Source organism: Gymnogyps californianus, chromosome 15 (assembly GCF_018139145.2).
Source record: "Gymnogyps californianus isolate 813 chromosome 15, ASM1813914v2, whole genome shotgun sequence".
Taxonomy (NCBI): Eukaryota; Metazoa; Chordata; class Aves; order Accipitriformes; family Cathartidae; genus Gymnogyps; species Gymnogyps californianus.
Genome location: NC_059485.1, coordinates 19,293,564 through 19,319,682, shown reverse-complemented (window position 1 = coordinate 19,319,682; position 26,119 = coordinate 19,293,564). Strand labels below are relative to the sequence as shown.

General features: G+C 39.3%; 1 protein-coding gene across 1 annotated transcript in view; it reads left to right on the top strand.

Moving 5' to 3' along the window:
• The first annotated feature begins 1,762 nt into the window (after positions 1–1,762).
• The window catches only part of IFT140 (intraflagellar transport 140), an 83,640-nt gene continuing 59,283 nt past the window's right edge, over positions 1,763–26,119 (top strand). Inside the window, 13 exon segments of the mRNA XM_050905679.1 lie at positions 1,763–1,909; positions 3,149–3,370; positions 7,252–7,273; positions 7,276–7,372; positions 8,060–8,202; positions 12,870–13,045; positions 14,168–14,259; positions 15,429–15,535; positions 16,341–16,489; positions 22,492–22,695; positions 23,063–23,135; positions 24,628–24,719; positions 25,588–25,715. Of these exon segments, the coding sequence (XP_050761636.1) occupies positions 1,763–1,909; positions 3,149–3,370; positions 7,252–7,273; positions 7,276–7,372; positions 8,060–8,202; positions 12,870–13,045; positions 14,168–14,259; positions 15,429–15,535; positions 16,341–16,489; positions 22,492–22,695; positions 23,063–23,135; positions 24,628–24,719; positions 25,588–25,715 (1,652 nt within the window).

The window sequence follows — 26,119 nt, the reverse complement described above, 5'->3', positions numbered from 1 at the left end:
TCTGAAGGGGACTGAAATAACTGAATAATAATAAGTAATATTTATGACTACAGATGCAAGGAACACTTAACAGCAGAAGAAGGTGGCTCTGGAAAAGGCATTACAGCTATGTGGTTTTGTGTGATAAAACCATTATTTCATACCAAATGTGTTCTTTTCATTTAGGCATCTCAAATTTTTATTTGAATCTGAAGTGAATTTCTCTATTAGTTCAAAATTTGAGCCCATATAAAGCTTATATTCAAATATGGACTAAATTCTGCCCGTTAGCGTAAAATGAAACAGATGAAATAAGAACGAAAGCGGTAGAATGGGTACAGTATTTTGGAACAGAACTGGAGATTTAAGAAAACTATTAAAAAACATAAAGATGAAAACCACTTCAATTCTTATTTGAATGGTTTCTTGGGGTTTTTTTGTGTGGCAATAAAACTAGACCCACATGCCGCTATGGGAACGCGGAGGATTTTGAAGGAGTGTGAAGATAAAGGTGAGTGGATCTTGTTGAAAGATCAAATTGCTTGTTGTTAGGCTAAGTACACTTGTTTCTGTTTTCATGTCTGGTAGTTCATGTTGTTCCTTGTAATATCAGAGGCAAGATGCAGAACTACCAACTTATTTAAAAATGTTACCCACCTTTCTAACCTGTCTAATCAAAGGTGCTGGACCTGATTTCATTTTTCTTTTTTTTTTTTTGGGGGGGGGGGAAGGCAGCTTTCTTAAAGCAAAATATTTATTTTAAGCACTGACAGAATATTTGAAGTAAAGAGACTTTAAAACAAGAGTCTGTTTATGTCCATTTTACATCCTGCATCAGTGTCCAATTGGTGACTTAGGCAAATCTAACTGCTGTGCATACGTGTGCCTGCAGGTTCTTAACTCATGGTTTAGCTGTGCAGAAGAAAAAGTCTCTTCCCCCGAAATGTCAAGGGAGTCTTTTAAACCTTTCACAGTTGTTTTTTTGTTTTTTTTTTGTTTTGGTTTGGTTTTTTCACCAGGTCTTGTCATTATTTGCTAATAACTCAAGGTGGTTTTCTCCAGCTATTTTTCTTTTGAAACCAAGCCAAGAAGATCACACAACAGAAATCCCAAAGACCATCTCTGCATATAAAATACTAAAGATTATTAGTGACTTCCTCCATTTCTGACACAACTCTGAAAAGAGCATTGCTTTCAGGTTCTTTTCCTTGGAACATCAGCACTTATTGAGTATTTTCATTCAAATGTAGATAACAGGTAGTATGACTTAAACTAATCTTGCATAATTTCAACAGTACAAGCTCCAAAGTGGTGACAACTGTTAAAACTTACTTGAAAGCCCAGATATGAGACTTTAAAACATAAATTCTCTCTGTCTGTACATTAATTGACATCTTTGGATATGAAGTACTGGAAGTAGCTTTCTGGTAAATTCTCAGTTATTTCAGAGTCCTCTGAAATAAGCCAGCACAAGCCACTGGTGAGAGATTAGTACTAGCCTATGCACACTGTGAATCTACAGACTACAAGGCTCAGTATTCCTCCGTAGTTTTTAAAAATACCACTATGACCTTTTTCATGTCTGTCTAGTGCGTGTTAACAAGATGATGCTGTAGCTTTATTTTTTCCCCATTTTTTAAGCATACTTGTTATTATATATATAGTATATATTATATATAATATAGCATATATAGAGAGTATATATATTATATACTTAAGCATACCTGTTAGAAATGTTTGTTTTCCTTGTACAGGTTTGCAGTCTGTGACAGCTTCTGTTGTTATGGCTGTGTATGTGGATCATCGAACAGAAGCTCCTGATTCAGTTGCCTCCCCTTCTCATATAGCGTGGCACCCGCTTCACCCGCTCCTGGCGGTTGCTTCCATCAGCACAGCATCTGGGGGCTGTGTGGATATCTACCTGGAACAGGTGAATAATCAGCAACTTTGCTTTTGGGCTTGATATCATTTTGCTGGTTTGAAACTTCACTTTTTTGATCTATATATTTGCAGCTTTACTTATGCTCCTTGAATCCCTCTCTCTGGATTTTAATTACTATCCATGCCCTATGCCGTCTAGGACATGTCAGATTCATCAGCTACTGATTACATGTATTTTATAAAAAGGTCTTCATAAATTAAATTGATCTTCCCATTGAAATTTAATTTTTACAGTCTTTAAGTCTTGTTTGTGATGGTTACCAATTTGCTTTTCGCTTCTCATAGTATGAGAATTTCAGGCTGATAAGTAAAATGGACACATGTTGCTGCTGGTTTTTTTTGTTTTTTTTTTTTAAAACTCTAAGTGAATAAAATGTACCAAGAAATGTAAATTAAAAAAAAATTCCTCCACCTTGAGACTGAACTGATCTGCTAGACTCAGCTTGTTCCATTTGTGTAGGTTGTTTCCTAGTACGGTTTCTGCCTGTAGACAGATATTTCCTTTGCATACTCTAAACTTTACACAAGAGGCTTGCATAGGACTTTGGTTTGCATAATTTTCAGGAAAAAAGTGTGCTATTTAGGGTAATGGTACTACAAGCTATCTAGCAGCAGATGTACTGGAAACGTTTAAGTCTGTTAATATGAGTAGCCTATAAAATGTATACTTTTCAAAGTGTATTATGAAAAATTGCATCCAAATTTTACAAATGGAAAAATAAATACATAGAGAGGTTAAATGATTTGCCTGAAATATTATTGCAAACCATGCACAAAGGAGGGTCGACCTTTAAGAGCTGTTTAAGCATTAGATTATTCTGTGTCCTCAGTGAGGTGCTTTATTCTTTTTCAAAAGTTGGGTTTTTTTACCTTGAAATGTGCTCGAAGCCTTCTTATCCTTCATACAGGACTAAAAGCTTGATACTCAGTGAGAGCTGCTGATGTATGCTGTGAGGGAAGAATAGCCTGGAAAAGCAGAGTGAGGCAGTCACCTAACACTGCTGTGTTTTCATTAGCAATTTTCAAGTGGATGTACTGCATGTTGTAGCACATTTTTATGTGCATGAAATAGCTGTAAAGAGAATTTGTGTAGCCACTTCACATCTCTTGCAGGAAGCTCTATTGCATGTCAGTTCTTTATCACAGAAAAATACCTTGTTGACTGGAAAGTGAATCTGAAGGTTTAGCTGCATCTTTGTATTGAGCTTGACTTTATTTCCATTTGCAGGGAGAACATGTATCCGACGCGCATGTTGAGAGAAGCTTTCAGGTCACATCACTTTCCTGGCACCCTTCCAGAGCGATTCTTGCAGCAGGCTGGGAGACGGGAGAAGTTGTGATACTTAACAAACAAGACAAGGAGCACCACGCTGTACCACCAAATCATAACGCCAAAATTACAGTCCTAAACTGGAGTACAAATGGTACCTGTCTTGTGTCTGGTGATAGGGTGAGTAGTTGAAATGCCAAATGTGTGTTTGATGTGAAACACAGTGTTGCAAGCCCTCTGATGGGAAGGGATTATGGCATGGATTATTAGGCGAAGGGATAGTCGCGGGGGAGAGAAATTTCCTCGCTTTAGATACAAATTTAAAATGTTAGGGAGTAAAATCAAATCTCAGTGTTTTAACTTTTTCTACAGTACTCACTGTTTTATCAATTTATCTTGAAATAAAAGTGTATCTAGTCTCAGTATGTGCTGAGCAGTAGATTAGGGTTTAAGGCTATTTAATGGATGAGGTGATTGAGGCATAGACAATTTGAATTATTTGCTCCTGTCTATGCATGAATTTTGTGGCAGGTTCAGGAATAAAGCCCAGATGTCGAGAAACAAATTCCAGCTACAACATATTCATCCATAGTGAGTGCATAGCAATGCTCACTTAAGTACAAAACCCCCATGCTAATCTCTCTTGTTCTGTTTTAATTAATACTCTAAAAATGAGTCAGACTTATTGTATGGAAAATATGTTGTGGAGATACTTGAAATGTGACAGTCTTTATTTCTTGATGAGCTGGTTGCCCTTTTATATAGTGAAATGAGAAACTAGCTATTGAATATTTAGTATTCAGGATTAAGTATTCATAGAAGATTCTGGTTTTGCCAGTTCTTGAGTCAGCAAATGGGAAAAAAAAAAGGTAGGTTTTTCTATATTTTCCCTGATATAAACTTGAGCTTGTCCAAGAATTTCAGTTCTGCTCTTTGAGAATTCTTACCTATATGAGTCAGAGGAAAATACAATTTTAAATCATTGTTTGTAAAATTATGTTGCTGCATTTGACAGAAATGCAAAAATTTAAAATTGAATCAAAAATGAATTTATCCTTTTCTTTACTAGAAAAGAGAAAATGCTGCCCAGATAAAAGAAGGTGACACACAGTGTAACTGAGGCCTTATTTATATGGAGATAATACATTAATGTAGCCACAGCTTACACTAACCCTACATTTATGAACAAACTTTTTTCAAATTGATTTATTTGGTGTCAGATCACAGTAATGAAGTAATCTTAAAACAGATATAGCCGTTCTTATAGGCAAGTTTAACAATTTTATAGACTCATCCTAACTGCTCCTCTGATGAGAGTATTAATCAAAGCAGAATAAGCAGTGGCTTCAAGGAAATACCTTAACATGACAAAACAAAGCCCATGCATGTGTTGACATGAATGGTCTTCAGTTGCATGTAGTTTCAGTTGCTGTAGTTGGAAAGACCAACCTCAATAGATGGAACAGCAGCACAGTTGAACTCAGAAAAGTTCATCAGTGCGAAGGAGCTGTGTTACCCTCTGCCGACACTGAAACACGCAGCTGAGCGCAGTTCAAGGTACTCCCTGGTGTCCCTGGCCAGTGACATGTGGGTCCTTACAAACCTGCAGCGATGTGTGTAGTGGCCGGCTTGAGCTAATCATCAGCCTTGCTGAGGGCCCCGGCTTGTGAGGCTGAGCACGCAGGCGGTTCAGCATCCTGCGGCTGGCTCCAGGATGGTGTCTCTGCCCAGCACAGCGCTGGGCCCACTCACCCCTTGCCTTGCACGCTCAGTGTCACTGTACCATGGTCTGATGTGCAGCATAGGTATGCTTCATTTCCTACGTCTTTCCCGATAGCTTTTAAGTTTATTTTTAAAATGCTTCCCATGAAGGTTTATATTCAGGTGATTTCTATTAGGTGAGTGCTGCCAGGATCATACTCTGCTCATATTAGAGGAACATCCTTAGAAAGAAGATCAATATTTGGGCCCTGATTTGGTTTCTGTTTGATCTTCACTGGGACTTCATAACTGAGAGTGCCCAGCTGAGAACATCCAGTCATCATAAATCCTGAGTTGCAAGAAAATTATTTGAAAATAACTTCTTAAAGTTGGAATAGGATGCTGTGAAAATCAAAAGCTCTTAATTTGTGTTTTAAGTAACAAATAACATGGATGACTTCCAGGTTTCGATCACACAAAAGAATCCTAAGGATCTAGGTGTTTTCTATAATGAAAGCCTATTTATAAGGCAAATAGCCTTTATAACAAGAACCTAAAGCTTTGGGTTGTTAAGAATGATTGGGAAGATGCAGGATACCTTAAGAGTGAATCTTACAGATCATAAGGTCAATGTCCTTTGTCCTTTTCAAATACCATTTGAAAACAGACCAGTTCTGCATCCTTTCTATAACCAGTCACACTTAGAACAGGTAGTGAGCTTTTTTTTTTTTCCAATCTCATGTGTTCCAAACTCAGAATTGAGTTTGCAACTAGGTTATCTGGATACTGGATGGGATATCTAGAACAGGATGGAAGGAAGGTCAGCAGCTTTATAAAGCTGTAGGCTTTTCCTGCAGCTTATAAATGGTGCAGGTTTTCTTAGTTGGGATCCCTGGAATTTGGTGACATTTAAAGCTGAGGGAAAAGTGAGAGGAGGAGCCAACGGGATATGAACTTTCAGATCATAGGAACCTGTGATTTCCAGAGGTAACCAGCAAACATCGTATGAATCGCAAGTGGCCTCTTGGAACAGGAGTACAGCAGTTTCACAGATGCCCAGCTGTGTCACATTCTTTAAGCTGTAAGAGACAGCACTGCACTTACAGTTTTGGGTGGTATAAACACTATCATCTTACTGCTGAAAAGAAGTTAGAACTTTGATTCTTGATTCTTAGGAAAAAAAAGAAGGAAATGTTACCTTGGAAGGCCTCAGCTGCATCTCGAGTGGCTTCTAGTTAGGATTGTGAAGAATAAGTGTTTAGAGTGTACCACTGCTACTAGTCTTTCACTTCTAGAAAGACCATACTCCACTGAAAACAATAAAGAAAAATAGAGCAAATTATAATACCACTTTTATTGTTATTTATCTTAATGAAATAAAATGAGATTGAACTTCATATTGCAAATTGTTGTTTTTTTCATGTAATGCTTACACAGAGGGCCTCCAAATGCAATTTGGTTCCCTAAGCACTAACATAATAATAACAATAATAATCTTAAAATTCCAGCTGTGAGGCTGTAATGTAAGTCAGTTTGTTGGGATGGTTAATGTGTATGTCATGCTGAACTGTCTTTTTGCTTCTCTGCCTTCTCCATTCTTTCCCGTCACCAGGGGTTTGGTGCTCATTCTGAGCTGGCACTGCAAAACGCGTGTTACCTTCAGAACCTGTGCCAGGCTCTGAGGGCCAACTTGTATTAACTACTGTTGAATTAATTAGCTAACCAGTCTTCCTTTCTTTAGCGTCTATGATTCTTCTAGTTACTAAGTTCTGTTTCTAAAAATGAATTCGTGTTGTACTTGAATGTCTACTCTGAAAGAAGAGGAAAGCTCCAGAAATTCTAAAGTTCTTTCCTTAGGTTATCTCCGTCCTGTGACTTCACATGTGTCTAGTCATGTACCCATGCTCATCTATATCAGTGTTACATGCACTTACTCGGGGATGCATATCTTATGCTTTACTATCCTTTATCTCACTATCTTTTCGTTTAGCAGTCAGACTACTTGCAAGAAAAAAGTGGAAAGGGAGTTACCTAAACAAATATTTGCATATGCTACTTGCTGAGGAAAACCAAAGCTGTTCCATTTAATTGCTCTGGCAGTGTCATTTTACTAAGAATGGATATGACCAACAAGCTTTTTTAGATAACTTGATTTTAAATTGGCAAATAATATAATGTTGAAGATAATTTTTAATCCTTGTGGCTTAGTTTTAAGTGGGAGTAATTGTATGTGTCAACTAAATAAAAGGAAAGATGTTTCTCTGTCAGTAAAATGTTTATTTTTATGTGCACTGAGTAGCTGGAGTCAGGATTCTCATCTGTGCGCAAAGTGTAATGAATTAACTGTTGTCTTTTTCTAGCATGGTGTCTTGGTTCTATGGAGAACGACCAGCGAGGCAGAGTGCAGGGTCCTGCCCTGCTGAAACAGGAGTATGGCAAATGTCTGTCTCACTGTGTCTTTCGACCACCCCTTCCTGGCGAGTAAGTATTGTGCCCTGTCAGAGCGCTGCTAGACCAGGTCTTTCTCTCGTTCCACAGAAAGAAAGTCCTACTCACAGACAAACATTTTTTTAAATATATATATAAAAAGTTCTTCTCCTAACTGTCCTGTATTTCCAAGTTCTTCTCCCACTCTAGTAGCTGGCTATTTGTGTCCTGTGTGCAGCAACAGATCTTCTTCCTTTTGTCCATTTGTCCATACCTTTCTCTCTGTTGCTGTTGACTCTTCTTCCTTTAGTTCTTCTAATTAGCAATGTTGCTGATGATTGTGAAAAACAGAAAGCAAACTGAAAACACAATTATCCGTTAAATTATTGGCAAGAATAATTAAATTAAAAGTCAGTTCTTAAACATTATTATTTCTTTCCTCCCCAAGCAAGAAATAGGAAACAGCTCTAGGAAAAAAAAAAGAATTTTCCTTGTCCAGGCCACTTCTGTTTCACATCTCTGTAAAAATAATGATGCTTATGGAAGAAAAGGTGAAGCAATGCAAATGAAAACTATTAAAATTTTGCTTTGTATCTTTTTGAGTTTGTCCTTTTCCCAATCAGTGTATGAAACATCTTTATTCTCTCTCTACAATACGTTTTATTAACGACTCATCCATTCTTTGAGATGGAAAGTACTCTGTTATGTAAGGAATTGGAAATTAAGTATCTCTGTTTGCAGGGACTTCGTACAGCTGGCAAAAGCAGCTGTGAGTGGTGATGAGAAGGCCTTGGATATGTTTAACTGGAGAAAAGCTGGCACCGGAGCACCTCTGAAAATGGGCCTCCAGGAAGGACTCTCCTTCTTTATCACTTTGACAGATGGTAAGAACAAACCCACTTTTCCAGTCTGCTGGAAATTTGTTTCCTTAATGCTTCAAAATAGCTCAGTGCACGATAGTCCTGTTTTCATATATCCAACGTCTAGAGTATATCCATATATCCATCATATTCATGCATCCAACAGGATAGAGTATTCATAGGAGTTGAAGAATGTTTGGTAAGAAGAAATAAGTAAAATTATTAAAATCTTAGCATCTTCAGGGTGAGTCTTCTCCAAAAGGACACCACAGATACTGGATTAGTCAGGTTCCCGAAGAAGTGAGTGTAAGGAGAGCAATCTCTAACACCTATGTGTAAATAAAACTAGAAGTTGTCAGCATTTTGTGCAAAGCTTCAAAGTAATGCCTGTGTTGTGGTTTTTTTTTCTAGAAATAGCCAAATGCTGCTAGAACATACCTTTTAAAATAAATTATTAATTTACTTTTTCACTTTTTTCTCATGCTTTGAAATGATGCTTCGGTCTAAGGAAGCAAAAAAGTCTGAGTATGTGTTTTGTTAGGTTTCTTCCTCATATTGTTTCTTCCCTGCCATTTGTCTTTTCCTCTCCCTTTTACTGTTCTGGGTACTAGTTTGCTTCGAGCTCATTTTCTTCCTACCCCAGTTGTTCTCATGATGCCTTCTATCTCTCTAACCTGCTAACTCTTTGGACCAGAGCCAGAATGTGTGTGACAAGTATTGTAATGAGTATGTTTCTGGTAGGTGATTTGAGTATGTAATCCTCTCGATTCAAGTGTTTACTACTCCGAAAAACATTTAAGTTACACTAGTTCTGCAGCTCAATTACAGTTTGATTCAGTGTTTACGTTATCAAGAGTGAGACCCATCATTTACACCAGTATAGCTTCCGTATGATTGCAGGAATGGCATTATCCAGCTGTATGTTTGTTTTGCAGAGCAGTAGGCTGTACCTTCATTTGATTTGTGAGTGTCGTGGTTTAACCCCAGCCAGCAACTCAGCACCATGCAGCCGCTTCCCCCTTCCCCCTCCCAGTGGGGTGAGGAGGAGGAAAGAGGGGAAAAAAAGTAAAACTTGTGGGTTGAGATAAGAACAGTTTAATAACTAAAGTAAAATATAATACTAACAATAGTAATAATGACATATAATAATAATAATAGTAATGAAAAGGAATATAACAAAAAAGGAGGGGGAGGAAGGGAAAACAAACAAACAAACAAACAAACCACCAGTGATGCACAATGCAATTGCTCACCACCCGCTGACCGATGCCCAGTTAGTTCCCGAGCCATGATCCGCGCCGCCCGGCCAACTCCCCCCGTTTATATACTGGGCATGACATTCCATGGTATGGAATACCCCTTTGGCTAGTTCAGGTCAGCTGCCCCGGCTCTGCTCCCTCCCAGCTCCTTGCACACCTGCTTGCTGGCAGAGCATGGGAAGCTGAAAAGTCCTTGGCTTAAGATAAGCGCTACTTAGCAACAACTAAAACCTCAGAGTGTTATCAACATCATTCTCACACTAAATCCAAAACACAGCACTGTACCAGCTACTAAGAAGAAAGTTAACTCTGTCCCAGCCGAAACCAGGACAGTGAGTTACAAGCCTCTTTACTAGATAGGAACCATTTAAATGAAAAAGGGGTACAGGAGGGAATCTCTGAGTAGCTGTGCCGGTTACAGCCGCACTTTCAAAGCAACTGCTGTGTGGTACACAGCTCCATCTAGGGACAGACTCTGTACCTGCAAGTGGCTGTTCTTCACAGCTTGTTTCTTGGGCCTCATGGTCAGGCTTTTCACATTTCAGTCAAACGACACTGACTGTTTCTTTTGAGGAGTCTCATTGCCTAGGTTGATTTGGGCATATGTCTTTTGAACCCAGTTCTTAATCTAATTAGTGATCTGTCATACTTCAGAATCAATTAATGTTTTCGTAGGGTTTAAATGTGACCTGTAAATTTCCTCTAACGGATGGATTCTCAGCCCAAACTTGTTTAATAAAAGTGAATTAACCCCCCCAAGATTCTTATTGCATGTTTTTAAATATCTCGAAAGAGCTTTGACTAAAGACAATACAGCATCTTTTAAAGCAAAACTAAATAAACAATTAAGATCCTCAAAAAAGCCCAAAACAAAAAGAAAAAACCTCCCAAGTTTCAAGTATTTATTAGTCTAGATATTTTTTGATGCTTCCAAAACACTGATCATTGCAGTAAAACAATAGGTGCAATTCAGGTAACATGTTACATGAGATGCTTATCTGAAGAGAGGACACCTGAACTGCTAACAATTTTTGGAGGTTGTTTTGCAACCATGAGCACAAAGAATTGTCTTCATTACTGAGCATTTGAGATGACTGGCACAGGTACTGGGACATAACCTGAACAGTGGAAGTCATCCTGATATTTTTACTGAATGTACCCTTGTTTGTCTTCACTGCAGACATTTTTGGTCATGAGAATAATCCTCTTCTGGTCCCCCTTGTATTTCCTAAACAGCATACACTTTCTGCTGCTTTTTGTCTTCTGAATCTCGGAGCTATTTGCTCTACTCAATTAGCTCAGATTTGTTAACTTTTGAGATTAGTCTCTTGTGTGATACAGTGTGAAAACTTTGTATTACTCAGAAAGCTATAACCCTCTCCCTAACCGCCTAAGTAGCTTCAAAATAGTGGGTAATGTTATCTGTGTGATACCTGATACTTTGTATCATAATATCCAAGTACAGAAGGTTAATTTAACTTACGAAACAATTTCAGATGGCAAATAAAATCAAGGGACTGTCTGTTTCTTGTAAGAGATCCCTTAAAACTGAGATTCAGTAGATGATTGATTACTGCAAAGTATTACTACAATAAACAGATATCTGTCTGATGGAGAATGCTACATTGGAGAACTATCCCAACAATCCCCGGTATCAGTACAGACTGGGTGATGAATGGATTGAGAGCAGCCCTGTGGAGAAGGAATTGGGGATACTGGTGGATGAAAAACTGGACGTGAGCCAGCGGTGTGCGCTCGCAGCCCAGAAAGCCAATTGTATCCTGGGCTGCATCAAAAGCAGCGTGGCCGGCAGGTCGAGGGAGGGGATTCTGCCCCTCTCCTCCGCTCTGGTGAGACCCCACCTGCGGTGCTGACCGCATCCAGGTCTGGGGTCCCCAGCGCAAGAAAGACGTGGACCTGTTGGAGCGGGTCCAGAGGAGGCCACGAACATAGTTAGAGGGCTGGAGCACCTCTCCCATGGAGAAAGGTTGAGAGAGTTGGGGTTGTTCAGCGTGGAGAAGAGAAGGCTCTGGGGAGACCTTCTTGTGGCCTTTCAGTACTTAAAGGGGGCTTATTAAAAAGATGGAGGGAGACTTCTTACCAGGGCCTGTACTGATAGGACGAGGGGTAATGGTTTTAAACTGGCAGAGGGTAGATCTAGATTAGATATAAGGAAGAAAGTCTTTAATATGAGGGTGGTGAGACACTAGGTTGTCCAGAGAAGTGATGGATCCCCCATCCCTGGAAGTGTTCAAGGTCAGGTTGGATGGGGCTTTGAGCATCCTGATAGAGTTGAAGATGTCCCTGCTTATTGCAGGTGGGTTGGAACTAGACGACCTTTAAAGGTCCCTTCCAACCCAAACCATTCTGTCATTTAACAAGAGGGATGAATGAAGCTATCTGTTCAGTGTTTTACTTGAGAGAAAATGAAGCAGTGTGGGAGGAGGTGGGAGAGGAGTTTGAATTATTTTTGTATAGTTGGAATATAGAGGATGATTATATATTTGCAAGAGTTTTGGAAATTAAAACATTCTTTTTAATTAGATACATCATATTGCCTCTTGGGTACAACATTTTAGCATGGATTCTTAATGTTCATTCTTATACATTTGTGTTTTCTGCTTCAGCTTTTGGGGGAGAATATTATTTCATTTCGTAGGGTTTTTTGATTTGCACTGGTTTGAAATGCTACCTTTATATAATATCATAATTTACTAAGAAATTATGTGTGTGTGTGTGGTATGAGATCTGTCAGATTTCAATGACTTCATTTGTTTGGGTGATTTCTGTAATACCGTTTGCAAACTGCTATTCTAATTCTAGGGTTTTTCACTGGGTAGACCTGTGCATGATTTATACAGTATTACAATTTCACGAAATGATAATGGCTTTTAAAATGTTGATGGGTGCTGTAGTTGCCAAGTCACACACTATGTTGTCAGTGTTCTTAGAAAGACACTCTCCCATTTGCTTGTGAAATTAATGTGGAAAAGCTGTATTTAGTGTGTGTGGTGGAGTGTTTCTAAACAATGAAGAACTTCGTAGCCACAGTTTTCTATAATCTAGACTCTGCTGTAAATTGTACCAATTCTTAGTTGCCGTTCTTCTTTCACAAATTATTATTAATACTGAAGGTTTCAGAAGCCATCATTCATGCACACATATGCAGAAAGTTTACTTGTAGTTTAAAATTATTTAAATGATTCCCCTCTGGATTTCCTAGATGGGGAAAAAGTGAGTAAGTTTTGGTTTATTGCTGTGGTCAACTATAGTAGTCTGTATCCTGAGACAAACTGGAAGACAAAAGAGTTGTGGTTGTTTTTACCTTTTCAGCACTTGAGGAATATTTTATTGAGGTAGAAAGCAGCAACTTTGATTTTTGTAGCTAAAAACTGTTAACTCAAAACGATACCTTGTTTATATGTACTACAGGTTCTGTGCATTATGTGAATGACAAAGGAAAGACAAGGCATGTATTGTCCACAGACAGTCTGGTCCAAAAGCTTCTGTTCCTGGAGAAAAGAGATGTTTTAGTTGTAATAACAGAGAACCTGCAGTTGTCCTTGCATGCAGTTACTCTAGAGGGAGAGGCAGAAGAGCTCATGAAGGTAAGAGTCAAGACTACAGGGTAAAGTTGCAATGTTTAATCTTTATAAGTATTTGTTAGGGTTTTTTGATTATCACTTTTTTGCTTACAAGGGAATCAACTCTCATTTTTGTTTCCCAAATAATACCTTAATGAGCAAATATATGCTGGTTTAAAAGTGGAATAGAGTGGTGTGTTACTGAACTTGGAAAGATGGTTTTCATCTTGCCTTCCTGTTTTTTCTTAGTTTCTTTCATTTTGACCCTCTGTTAATCCTTTTACATTTCATTTACCTTGTCTTAGTGAATTAGAGAAGAATTGAAAATTCCAGTATAATCAAATATTTGTTAAAATGTCTTGTGGATAAATAGTTGATAATCTGTGTCCTTGGTTTTATTAACATCAGTTGCTTAGAGCTGTCTTGTCTTTCAGATTAGCAGGAGCAGTACCTCCTCTTGGTGATACTGTTTTTGTCTGCAAATCTGAAAGATGGTTTAGTTCTCACGTTGTGAAAGTGTTCTTCACAGCTGCAAAGGCTAGGAAGCTTTTAAAAAATAACAGCCCACAGAATCACAAATAATAATGTAGTGACCCAAAATTATTGTATAGGGACAAAAACCAAACTGACCTCATCCAGGACTTATAATCACCTTGGCTCAAATAAAATACTGTAGTGTTGGAGAGTACTGCTTGGGGGGATGGAACCCAAACCTTCACCTTCCTAAGATTTTTTTTCTTTTTATCTCAGATCGAAAAAGACTGGGCACTTGTGTAGTACAGGAGTGTCCACTTCGTATTAATCATTACTTATTTTTCACTAGAAGTAGGATTTGGTATTTCACATTTCAAAGCAATCTTTATCAAGTTCTAAGAAGAAGATCTAGTACAAGAGAAAAAACTGCTCCTTACCTACTTAATTAACCCACTACAAGGTTTCTTTCATTAAATTTATACATCATATACTTGATGCATTTAGTGGTGATCCCTGTCTGAGAGAAACTATTGGTCTATCTGAACTGACAGACAGGTCTAGTTGTTCTTATATTTTAACTTTTTAGCCAAACTAGGCAATTCAGATGCTTACTGTCTTTCAGTGTGTTCCTCCTACCTTCTGTAAATTTATTTATTTACTTATGGTTAACAGGTGAAGTTGAGTGGGAAGATAGGTCATTCTGCAGACATCATTTTAATAGACCATAGCCTTGTTGTTACAGCACTAGGCGAGACGGTCGTCAGGTAAGAATCCTGTTTTAAAGCTGTTCTGGCTGCCCATGAGAAGTGCCAGCTAAAAGGTTTACGGTCTGCAGTGCACTGAATATTTTACTGAACTGGGTTTTTTTTAACCAATAATGAAAAAACTCCCAATATTTTCTAATTTTGTTTCTCAAAATAAATAGAGAAATGAAATGAAAAATCTGTTTCCTTGAGGACAGAAATGAATTCTCTAGATCCTTCTTTGTTTCTGTATATCTGTATTTTGTTTTGTCAGCCAAACCTGTTCCTTTCTGAGTGCTGTTATTGATTTCTTCTGAAAATATATCCATTTTGGTTTTTTGCATGAAAAAGATAGCCACTTTGCTGTTCTTTCCATTGTTATTGTCTGATTCTTAGGATAGTCATAGCATCAGCAACAGGAAAAGAAGTGCTTGCTTTTCAGGATGTTTCTCTGTTACTGTAATAGAAGACAAGTATTTCGGTTACTTCTATCCCTAATTCTTTAAACCAAGTATGTTACTTTGCCATGCTGCTATGGTACCATGTTCTGTAGTTTTTATCTTTTTGCATCTTTTTAAAAAAGGTATTAAATGGGTTTTTTTCCTGTCTTTACTATGACTTGCTCTGCCTGTTTCCTCTAACTTTTTTGGGGGATGGGGGTGTTCCATTAACGTCAGTAGTTCACTTTCTTGAGCCTCTATCTGCTACTCTCAGACAAAATCTTCTGTTAATTTTGTGAGAATGTGGTAAAGACCAAGTATCAAGAAGGAATATGTTTGATGACAATGTTTAGTTCTAGAAAATACATCTGGAATCCAAAGGGCTACTGGTTAACCAAGGAATATTCTTAAAATAGACGAAGATGCCTAAGTAGGGAGGAGGAAAATTGCACCTAGACCTCACTTCTTTTCTTTTCTTTTTTTCTTAAGGCTGGGTTTGCTTCTGACTCCTTTCTTCATAGGAGAATATCACAAAACATGCTGCAGATTAAAAAGTCAAAGGAAAAGGAAGGAGATCGTTAAGAAATTCACATTCCAGAGGCAGCTGCTGGCAATTTAATTTTAAAAATTGAATGATCTGGGCATTATGGAAATAGCAAATTAATGCCATGTACAGCATCCTATTGACTGTGTTTAGCAAGACACCTGGAAGGAAAAGCATTGTTAACACTCTTGTTTTGTGTGCCTTAGGTTCTGGGATTTGGACCGAGACGAGAACTATGTGCTCTCCCCAGATGTGCAATTTGGCTTTGAGGGAGGAGAATGTATTAACTGTGTTTCTTACTGCAGTGCTAAAGGTGAGAAATAACATGGCAGCTGTGATCTCTGGATCCTAAACCTTGTCACACCTCAGCCTTCAGTGCCCTGTAGTCATTTCAGTATATTTGTCTTCTTACTGAGGGTTTCAGTAACAGCAATTGACGCAGAAGCGTTTTAGTTCAGATCAGGAGTGTGCTTTTGAAGGTACAATGAGATCATTCGATACTCACCACACTTTGTCTCACTGTGCGGTTGTCTCCCGGCACACAAGCTGGATTCCCTTTGACACTGAACTGGTACAAGTACTCCTGGAGCACACCTAATGCACTCCAACGTGTTATGGGCATTCAGTCTACAAGCCCACGGTAGAGCTAATGCAAAGTAGAACTCGCCAAACATGTATAGCGTGGACATCAGGTCCTTAAAACTGATGTTTTCTACAGAGCTACTCCTATGCGTCACCTTGTTTGCCAGTGTAGGCATAGTTAGTGTCTGCTACAATGGTTTTCAGTGGTGACTTGCCCATGGTGACTACAAAAGCAGCTACTCAAAAATAAACGGTTAAAATGAAATCATTGTCTGATACATTTAAAAGATAACTTCGTCTGGTAGCTTAGAAAATGGGCCTTGCCACGTGAAACTTCTCCCGTTTTTTCTCTGGAAAGTTTTTCCAGTTCAGGACTAGGATGCTGGTTTGCAGGAAGGCAAAGAAATGGATGCTGCTAGACGAAGGCTTCTCAGTACCTCAGAGCCAGAGCTAGGCTGCCTGCTACTTTGTATGATGTGGGTTTGTTTTTCTGAAGTTTGAAGATGTGAAATGCCTAAAAGGTTTGTGAATGGCAGGTCTCTTAGCAGCTGGTACTAACAAAGGGAGGATAGCTATGTGGAGGAAAGCAGCAGGATCCGATCAGAGCATGCGGGCTTTGGAGGGCAAGGAGAAGTGGAAGCTCCAGGCACCTACAGAACTTGAAGGAAATGTCACTCAGATAAAGGTAAGACAGGAGAGAGTCTTCCTGCATGTTAGTAGGACTTCACAAACGCTAGATTAACAGATCATCTTTGTGAAACAGATGAATGTGATCACTATCATACAGATATGTGCACTAGTAGAGGCTGGTCCTCCTTCAGAAGAAGGAGGAAAAACCATCAGGATCAAGTAACTTTTAAAATCAAAATTGGCAGAAATATCACCTGTTTGTAGCTATTCTCTTACAGGCAGGGTTGAAATGCTCAGCAAGGTAACACACTGAAATGTGAATACATCTCTGCCTGGGAGAGTTACCAGTCATGGCATCCTTACATGCAAACATCTCTCCATTATATGTCTCATTGACAAACCCTTTGGATTCAGCACCCTGAAATTATTTTCTGGAAAAGATAGATTGTCAGAAATGTCAAATTTACATAAATTTATTAAAATAGCAAGCAAGAAAATCTGACTAAGTGCATGATTTTATTTGTAGATAATTCTCTTCTTTTTAGTCACTTTCTCAATGTAAAGTTTGCTCTTACTGGTAGCTGCAAAAATAAAAAGATGTGTTTACAACCAAATATTCTTTGGTGAGAAGATGTGCCATCTACAAGAGAATGCTATATTTTTACACACAAAATGATGTTTTCAGCTGCTTTTTTGTCAGAAAATGTTTCTTGTTTGCTAGGTAATATTTTTGTGTGACTGTCAGACTAGATGTGGATGATGAATTTTCTCTTACAAATTTGCAAAACCAATGCTTTAAAACATTTCTACCGCTATTTACAATATTTTTAATGCTGAAGGTTATGACAATACATAGCATTATAATATTTATTTTTTAACCCATTGTCTGTTAAGTGTCAGGGTGCAGCATTTTTATTTATTTGAAATGTTTTCATTTGTCACAGTAAGCTTAAACACTGTCATTCTATACTTATTAGCATTTTGATATATGGAAAAGAGAAATGCTGAGCGTTACAATCATAAATTTAAATTAAAAAAGTTTTACATTAACAAACAGTTAGCTTTTTTGACCACCACCATTCTGCTAAAAGGCAAAGCTTGTGCTTTTAGGTTCTCCAGCATTTTTTGTTTTGTTTGTTTGTTATATCCTATTATTAAGTTTTTTCCAGGTTTTTTAGAGTTTCTGTTATAACTTAGATTATTCTGTTGCTGTGCTTAATATGTGAGAACAATACCCATGATTTTTCAGAAGAAACGAAAATCAAACAAATATATCTGGTGCCTTTCAAGAGAAAGTAATTTTATGTTTTCTTTTATTCTGTTTTCACATAAGAATGGGAAGTATTTAAAAAGCAATGGCATTTGCTTGCTCTGGGTTGGCATATAGCGAGGGCCTGTACAGAGTCCTACTTACAAAATTAAAACGTAAGTACTATTAAAGTGGAGAACCCAATCTTTTGTTAAGATGCTTCAGTAACAAAGGGTCCAGGATATAGGAAATAGCGTGTGCCATTAGTATATCATACATCTGCTAATAAGTTGAGGGAAGGGAAGAGATATAGGTGTTTATGTCAGCTCGACCATTCAGGCATTTTCCAGATAACAGGATATGGAGCGCTGTCCAGAAATAGCACCTTGTTCCCAATGTTTGTTAGCATAAACAAAAGCATTGCCAAACAATTGTCAACAATCACTGCGGTTTTGTCTCATGTTATAAAGCTGTCTTTAATTGTGGAAACTCTAGATTATTTTTTTTATTGTAATCCCTGCATTCCAAAAAATACCTTGTAAAAGATTTAAAAAATTGTTACATGTGGAATCTTTTGGTAATTCCTATAAAAGCCTTTTCCTATATTACCATGAAAAACTCAGAATAGAAAGCCATATATCATGGTGAGGTCAAAGGGCAGCAATAACTTCATTTGACTCCTTGCCAACCTCATCTTTTTTCAACCTGATACGGTGGCTTCAAAAGAGAGGTGGCTGGGAAGTGCACTCTAGCTCATCTGTTGTGCAGTGTAGTATCTAGTTAATTGTAACTAAGCGCCGTTAGAAAGAAAACCCCAAACAAACTGTGCAAAGTAGCTTTATTTCTTAGATCATGCTTTTGAATAAAATGAAATTATTTCCAAACACAACTTTTTAAATCAGTGTTGTTGGAAAGGTATAGCCACAGAAATATCAGTATGTCAGGAAATTCGTATGAAACTTCAAATAACTTTGGGGGAAGCAGAGACCTTAGAGCCTTGGCATATCCCTAGAGTTTATAGAGCTTATCAGTTGTGCAAGGACAGAGAAGTTCTTGGACCTCAAAGGGATATTCTGCAGCTACGAGAAACTTTATAATTTGTCTAGCCCATGAAAGTATGTCTGTATGAACGGTCTCTGGTAGATTACAAAAAAACCCCCACACAAAAACCCAACCCCAAACCCCTCTGCCTGTTCCCTGGCCCAGCCCTGAGGGAGCTCCTGTGCTGAAGCTGTGCAGTGTACTATGGACTGTGCTTATCAAGGAGCATTATCGATGGTGTGTGGTAGCTCAGGAGTAGCACCCCTGCACCCCCACGCATAGTTATAGCTTCCAGACTGGAGTTTGGAACGGCTAATGGAGTTTGGAATCTGGCTAATGTGGTATGTGCGAAGAGTTCACGTGTAGTCAGCTGGTTGCCACAATGCTTTCTGACAAGAATTATCCTTTGGTAAGAATAAACATAAATAATGTCAGACATGTTTAACTGTGGATATAGAAAGAAAGAATGGAAATGGGAGCATTACTTTAATAATAGAATTCATCAGCTGCATGTTAGAAACTGTGTCTTTGCAAGCCATCTTGGAAACAGATCTTACCTTTCTCCCATTGAATTTTGTAAGGTATTTTCAGTTTTAGAATTGCTCTATGTAGGTGCTGTTTTTCAGTCTTGAAAGGAGGGAAAGGTAACCTTCATAGAACTCATTGAAAAAGTTAGCTGGAACATGGAGATTCTTCTAGAAGGGAGTTGGAAGCCACTGTGCTGCTAGAAAGCTACGACTTAGTTGCCATTACTGAAACTTGGTGGGACAAATCCCATGACTGGAGTGTGGCTATCGATGGCTACAGGCTATTCAGAAGGGACAGGCGAGGAAGGAGGGGCAGAGAGGTTGCCTTCCACATCAAGAAATGGATAGATTGGGAAGAGCTGTCTCTGAAGAATAGCCACGAGCAGGTTGAAAGCTTATGGGTAAGAATTAGAGACCAAGGCAACAAAGGGAACCTTGTGGTTGGTGTTTACTACAGGCTGCCTGATCAAGGGGAGCCTGTTGACGAAGCCTTCTTACTTACTCCAGCTACGGGAGGCATTGCGCTCGCAGGCTCTCGTCCTGCTGGGGGACTTCAATCACCCCAACATCTGCTGGAAAAGTAGCACGGCGAGCTGTAGGCAATCCAGGAGACTCCTGGAGAGCATTGAGGATAACTTCTTAAGCCAGGTAATAGACAGCCCTACCAGAGGGGATGCGATACTGGACCTGTTCATCACAACGCAAGTGAGCTAATTGGTGACGTCAAGATTGGAGGCAGCCTGGGCTGCAGTGATCATGTACTGGTGGAGTTTGCAGTCCTGAGGGATATGGGTCAGGCAAAGAGTAAAGTCAGGACCCTGAATTTTATGAAAGCAAAATTCCAGCTCTTCAAGGAGTTAGTCAGTAGGACCCCCTGGGAAACTGCCCTCAGGGACAAGGGAGCAGAACAGAGCTGGCAGAGCTTTAAGGGTGCTTTCCATAGAGCGCAAGAACTCTTGATCCGCAGGTGTGAGAAATCAGAAAAGGAAGCAAGAGACCGGCAGCGATGAGTTGAGACCTGCTGGTCAAACTAAAGGGCAAGAAGGAAATGCATAGGCAGTGGAAGCAGGGACAGGTATTCTGGGAAGAGTATAGGGATGCTTCCGGTTGTGTAGGGATGGGGTCAGGAAGGCCAAGGCGCGGCTGGAGCCGAACTTGGCAAAGGACGTGATGAATAATAAGAAGGGCTTCTGTAGGTATGTCAGCCAGAAAAGGAAGGTCAGAGAAAGTGTACCCCTTCTAATGAACACGACGGGCAAACTGGTAACAACGGACGAGGAGAAGGCTGAGGTACTCAACAACTTTTTTGCCTCAGTCTTCCCTGGCAACCTCTGTTACCACACCTCTTGAGTGGATGGACCTCAAGGTGGGGACTGGGAGAGCAAAGTCCCTCCCACTGTAAGAGAAGATCAGGTTCGTGACCACCTGAGGAACCTGAACATCCATAAGTCTATGGGACCTGACAACATGCATCCTAGAGTCCTGAGGGACTTGGCTGATGTAGTTGGCAAGCCACTCTTCATGGTATTTGAAGAGTCATGGCAGTCAGGTGAAGTCCCTGGTGACTGGAAAAAGGGAAACATTGCACCCAATTTTAAAAAGGGTGGAAAGGAGGACCCTGGGAACAACTGACCTGTCAGCCTCACCTCTGTGCCTGGGAAGATCATGGAACAGATCCTCCCAGGAGCTATGTTAAGGCACATGGAGGACAGGGAGGTGATTCGAGACAGCCAGCATGGCTTCACCAGGGGCAAGTCCTGCCAGACCAACGTAGTGGCCTTCTATGATGGAGTGACTACATGAGTGGACAAGGGAAGAGCTATGGATGTCATCTATCTGGACTTCTGCAAGGCCTTTGACACAGTCCCCCACAACATCCTTCTCTCTGAATTGGAGAGATGTGGATTTGATGGATGGACTGTTTGGTGGATGAGGAACTGGTTGGATGGTTGCATCGAGAGGGTAGTGGTCAACAGCTCAATGTCCAGATGGAGATCAGTGATGAGTGGTGTTCCTCAGGGGTCTGTATTGGGACCAGTACTGTTTAATATCTTCATCAATGACATAGACAGTGGGATCAAGTGCACCCTCAGCAAGTTTGCAGATGACACCAAGCTGGTGCCGTTGACACGCCTGAGGGATGGGATGCCATCCAGAAGGACCTGGACAAGCTCGAGAAGTGGGCCCATGTGAACCTTATGAGGTTCAACAAGGCCAAGTGCAAGGTCCTGCACCTGGGTTGGGGCAACCCCTGGTATCAATACCCTGTTGGAGTGGGTCCAGAGGAGGGCCACAAAAATGATCAGAGAGATGGAACACGTCTACTATGGGGAAAGGCTGAGAGAGTTGGGATTGTTCAGCCTGGAGAAGAGAAGGCTCCAGGGAGATCTTGTTGCGGCCTTTCAATACTTAAAGGGGGCTTATAAGAAAGATGGGTGCAGACTTTTTAGCAGAGCCTGTAGTGATAGGACAAGGGGTAATGGTTTTAAACTAAAAGAGGGTAGATTCAGACTCGGTATAAGGAAGACATTTTTTACAATGAGGGTGGTGAAACGCTGGCACAGGTTGCCCAGAGAGGTGGGAGATGCCCCATCCCTGGAAACATTCAAGGTCAGGTTGGACAGGGCTCTGAGCAACCTGATCTAGTTGAAGATGGCCCTGCTCATTGTAGGGGAGTTGGACTAGATGGCCTTTAAAGGTCCCTTCCAACCCAAACTATTCTATGATTCTGTAAGGGGAGAAGTGTACTTTTGGACCCCTTTCTTTATCCATCTGATCTTTGCTAGGGAACTTGAACTACATTGACTGAAAGGGCTATCAAAACTGCAGAAAAGAATATGGTAATCAAAAAAGAAACTATACATGCAACTTGCTTTTACAGATCGCAGCATTATTAAGCCCTTTAAATATGTGATGCTCTCTTGCAGTAGTAAGTGTAAGGTGGTGCAATAATATCTTAGGAAAGAAAAGTGGTTTTAATTAAAAAACCAGCTCCTCCCTTAGACTAAGGGAGTCTGAGTAGCTGGGTAACAAGCATAATAGTTTTAATCTGTAATAATTCCTAGTCATTGACTATAGTTGTATTTAGATAGTAGGACTTTGTATATGTATAAAAATGTTTATTCTAGCCTACCCCTTGTCATCTGTCTTGGGACATTGCTGTGACTGTTCAAGAGCTTAGATGAAATTGTGTGTTGTGCTTTTTTTTTTTTTTTTTTTTGCTCTTCCCATTGTGTGCAGTGGGGCTCCCGAAAAAACCTGCTGGCAGTGAACAACATCAGCTCTGTGGTGATCCTCAGTGAGCAGGCCATGTCATCGCATTTTCATCAGCAAGTGGCAGTTGTACAGGTGTCTCCCAACCTGTTTAATGTGACCATCTTCAGCACAGGAACCGTACACAGTCTTCGTGTTGATATGAATGTTAATGGAGTCTTTGCTACTAAGGTTAATTGTTTTTTTTCATTTATTTGCTCGATCGGTTGCCTAGTTAGGTGTACGGAGACCAAACTTTCTGCATCTTTAATATAACCTTTCTTTGATATTCAGTTTATTGTGTTATGGAAGTATTGTTATGATGGTAGCAATGATGCTGTGGTGGAGCTGATTTTTCAGATAGCATAGTGACTCAGTAATTTTCTAGGTGCTGACCAGAGAACTTTCGGGTTACCAAAAGCCTTCCAACCCAATATACAGAGGAACTAGTAAATGGTGGCTATTGTGTGGAAGGTCTTGCTGTGTTATTGCATGAATTCCTGTATGATTCCAAAAGAAACTGAATGTATATATTCTTTTGCTTTTTTGATTGTTTTAGGATGCTGTAGTATTCTGGAACGGGAAGCAAGTTACTGTCTTTGAGTGCTCAGGAGATACCTTCAGAAGTGCAGGTGCGACTTACAACAATGATCAGAGTTGAAATGGTTCTCTTCCTCCAAAGTTATATGTTCTCTTCATTCATGATAGCTGATGGACTGTAATCATAAGTGCAAAGTGAAAAATATTATTAACACTAATTAGACACTATTCCCATTTTGCAAAATAGAAAGATTACGGTATAAAAATCATCAACAAAACCAGAACTCAATTGCCAACTCCTACATCTGTGCTTTATTCACTAAATATGCTGGGATATAATGTGTGGGTTAACCTCAGAATATGTTGGTATTCCTGTGTATGAGTAGCAGTGCGGCAACAGAGGTAAAACTGAAGGTGTTGTGCATCCGTAGGCATAAAATTAAAATATATATCCTCTTAACCTCTGTTCAGCTACAACCCAATCCTGGAAGTACCTAAAGACTACACGTGCCTCATTCATAGAGTTCCTAAGGCATCCAAGTGTGTGACTGGCCTTGACAAAACCAAGCATCTTGTTGCTGTTTCCAACAGATTAGATGTATACCTGGCTGTCACACCTAGACTTGAAAGGTATCCTCAGAGCTAGCGTATCATATAGGGCCTTGCACAAAACATGATATGAGGATAAGGCTGCTTCTTTTTATCTTTTAAGTAAATCATTCCAGTAGTTGATCAAGAACAGAATTTTTTTCCTACTTCTGTCGCCATAGCTCCTGTTGCCTTTTACAGATAGATCATGATGATGGCTATTGAAGTCTTTTCTGTTTTGCTTGGGAGAAAGTGTAATCAAGGTTACATTGCACTTACATAGGAACTGGGAAGGAGTGGGTTTTAGTCCCAGCTGTCAGGAAAATCTGTTCCATAAATTGCTGTATATACAGCTAAGTCGAGTAAATAAGTTTTTTCTATGATTAATTTTCCCTAAATATTTCTGCCTTCAGAAACAGGTTATGCAGAATTCCATCAATACCATCCAAAATCGTGAGAGTTTAGGCTTTGTCTTTTAAGAACCATCAAGTGTTTTCTGAGAAGTGGCTTATCTTGTCTATATTTACTCATTTATTTTATAATTTTCCCATGCTGAATCAATGCATTATTACCACCAAGGTCCCAACAGTCTACAACACTCATGAAATTATTTAAGAGCCACTCTTCTTTTCTGACAGAGATTCCTTTATCACTCCTCAGTTGTAGTTCAATGAAGGAAGGAGTGAATTCTCGTAACGGAACGTCACATTGCATTAGCCTTTTTCTTTCTTTCACTCCCCATATCAACTCTTTCCCCTTCCTCTCCCACTCGTTTTCATGGGCAGAGTGTACAAATCACCTGTTTTCAGTAGGAGTCCCAGAACGGAAGAAGGCTGCGACACCAAGGAGTTTGGGAATCAGTAAAGACTGATGGATTGAAAAATGGATTTGGTGCAAGATAGTGGAAATTGAATGCTTTAAGTCAAAATTCCTTTTTTTTTTTTCCTCTTTAAAAATCTGTTTGTTGTAATGATGGCTTTATTGTGATTGTTCCAGGCTCTTTTCTTTGTGACTCTCCAGTTCTGTCCGTGCATGGAGAAAATCTGTACACAGTTGAGCCATATCGGGTCCAGGTCCGCACCTGGCAGGTAAGGGCTGATGAAACCATGAAGCGACAAATATGCCATATTGTTTTCAAAGACTGGTGTTACAGCTTAAAAGTTAAGTGGATGTTCTGTACATCTATTAACTCTACTTCTGTCATAGAAAAAATATTTTGAGTATTTCAGCAGAAAGATCTTTGACGTTTTGTGTTCTTTAAAAAGTCTGTCACTTTAAATGCTACTGCACTGTAACTAATAAGTATTTATAAAAGAAAACAGAATTCTGTAAGGGCCAGACTTTAAGAGGATCAAAATTGCATGCAGGTTGAATATGTGTATATATATTACTGACAGGAGGGTGAACATGCTGAATATTCTTATAAGATAATGAAAAATACCCCTGCACATACTGTGTATTCCTGCAAAATCTTTTGCTTAACCTTTGCAGGCTCTGCTAGTCTGTGAGAACCAAAAAGAGAAATCTAATTATCATAGTTCTGTGATACATAATTTTATTTAGGAAATAAATATTCTATTCAAGAATGGGTGGGATTTATCACAACAAGGACTGATTTAATTCACATATTTATTTTGTCAGCCGTGTATTGAACTACCTTCAGGGACCTGTATTTCTGCATCCCTCTTAGTTGGAAAAAGTTGTATTATTCAAGAGGAAATTGTTGCAGAAGGATACCTCTAAATTTTGACTTTTTTAGAGGCTACACATCCAGTTTCCAACCTGAAACACAGATTGCATTTGTAGAAACTGTGTGTGTGTAGTTTCTCTCATTTTGCTGGTAGTGATTTGTCTAACTTGGAAGTTCAGCAGTTAGTTACTTAACTTGGTGACAAAATAAGCGCCTTCTAGTTAGGCTCTGAACACACAAACCTGGTGTTACACGTTTCTTCTCAGGGCACCGTTAAACAGCTGCTGGTGTTCTCTGAAGCAGAGGGGAATCCGTGCTTCTTGGATGTCTGCGGAAATTTCCTGGCTGTGGCAACTGATTTGGCTCACTTTAAAATCTTTGATCTCTCTCGCAGGTATTAATAAGCCTTTTAAAAACATCTGTTTATAATTGAGCCTATATTTGGGGGTGGGGGGGATCTTTAATTGGTTTTGATCTGATGAAAAGTGATAGCCACTTTCAGTCTTGAGACAATGCATGCAGCCTACGTGAACTGATGGCCTATCCCTAAAGCAAGGGAAGAGCCACAGAATTATTAGGCAAATCATGGGATGAGTAACAATAATAATAATGATAATTTTTAAAAGAGGATATTGTGAGGGATATTTGTGTGTATTTGAAAGTGAGTGGAGAATTTATGGAGGATCAAGACAAGGATGTCACATGTTTCTGCTGAGAACTTGACCAAGACCTTAATCTCAGAAGAGTTGAAATGAAAAAAAAAAATGCTAGGTCTCATGTCTCCTCATAAATCAACAA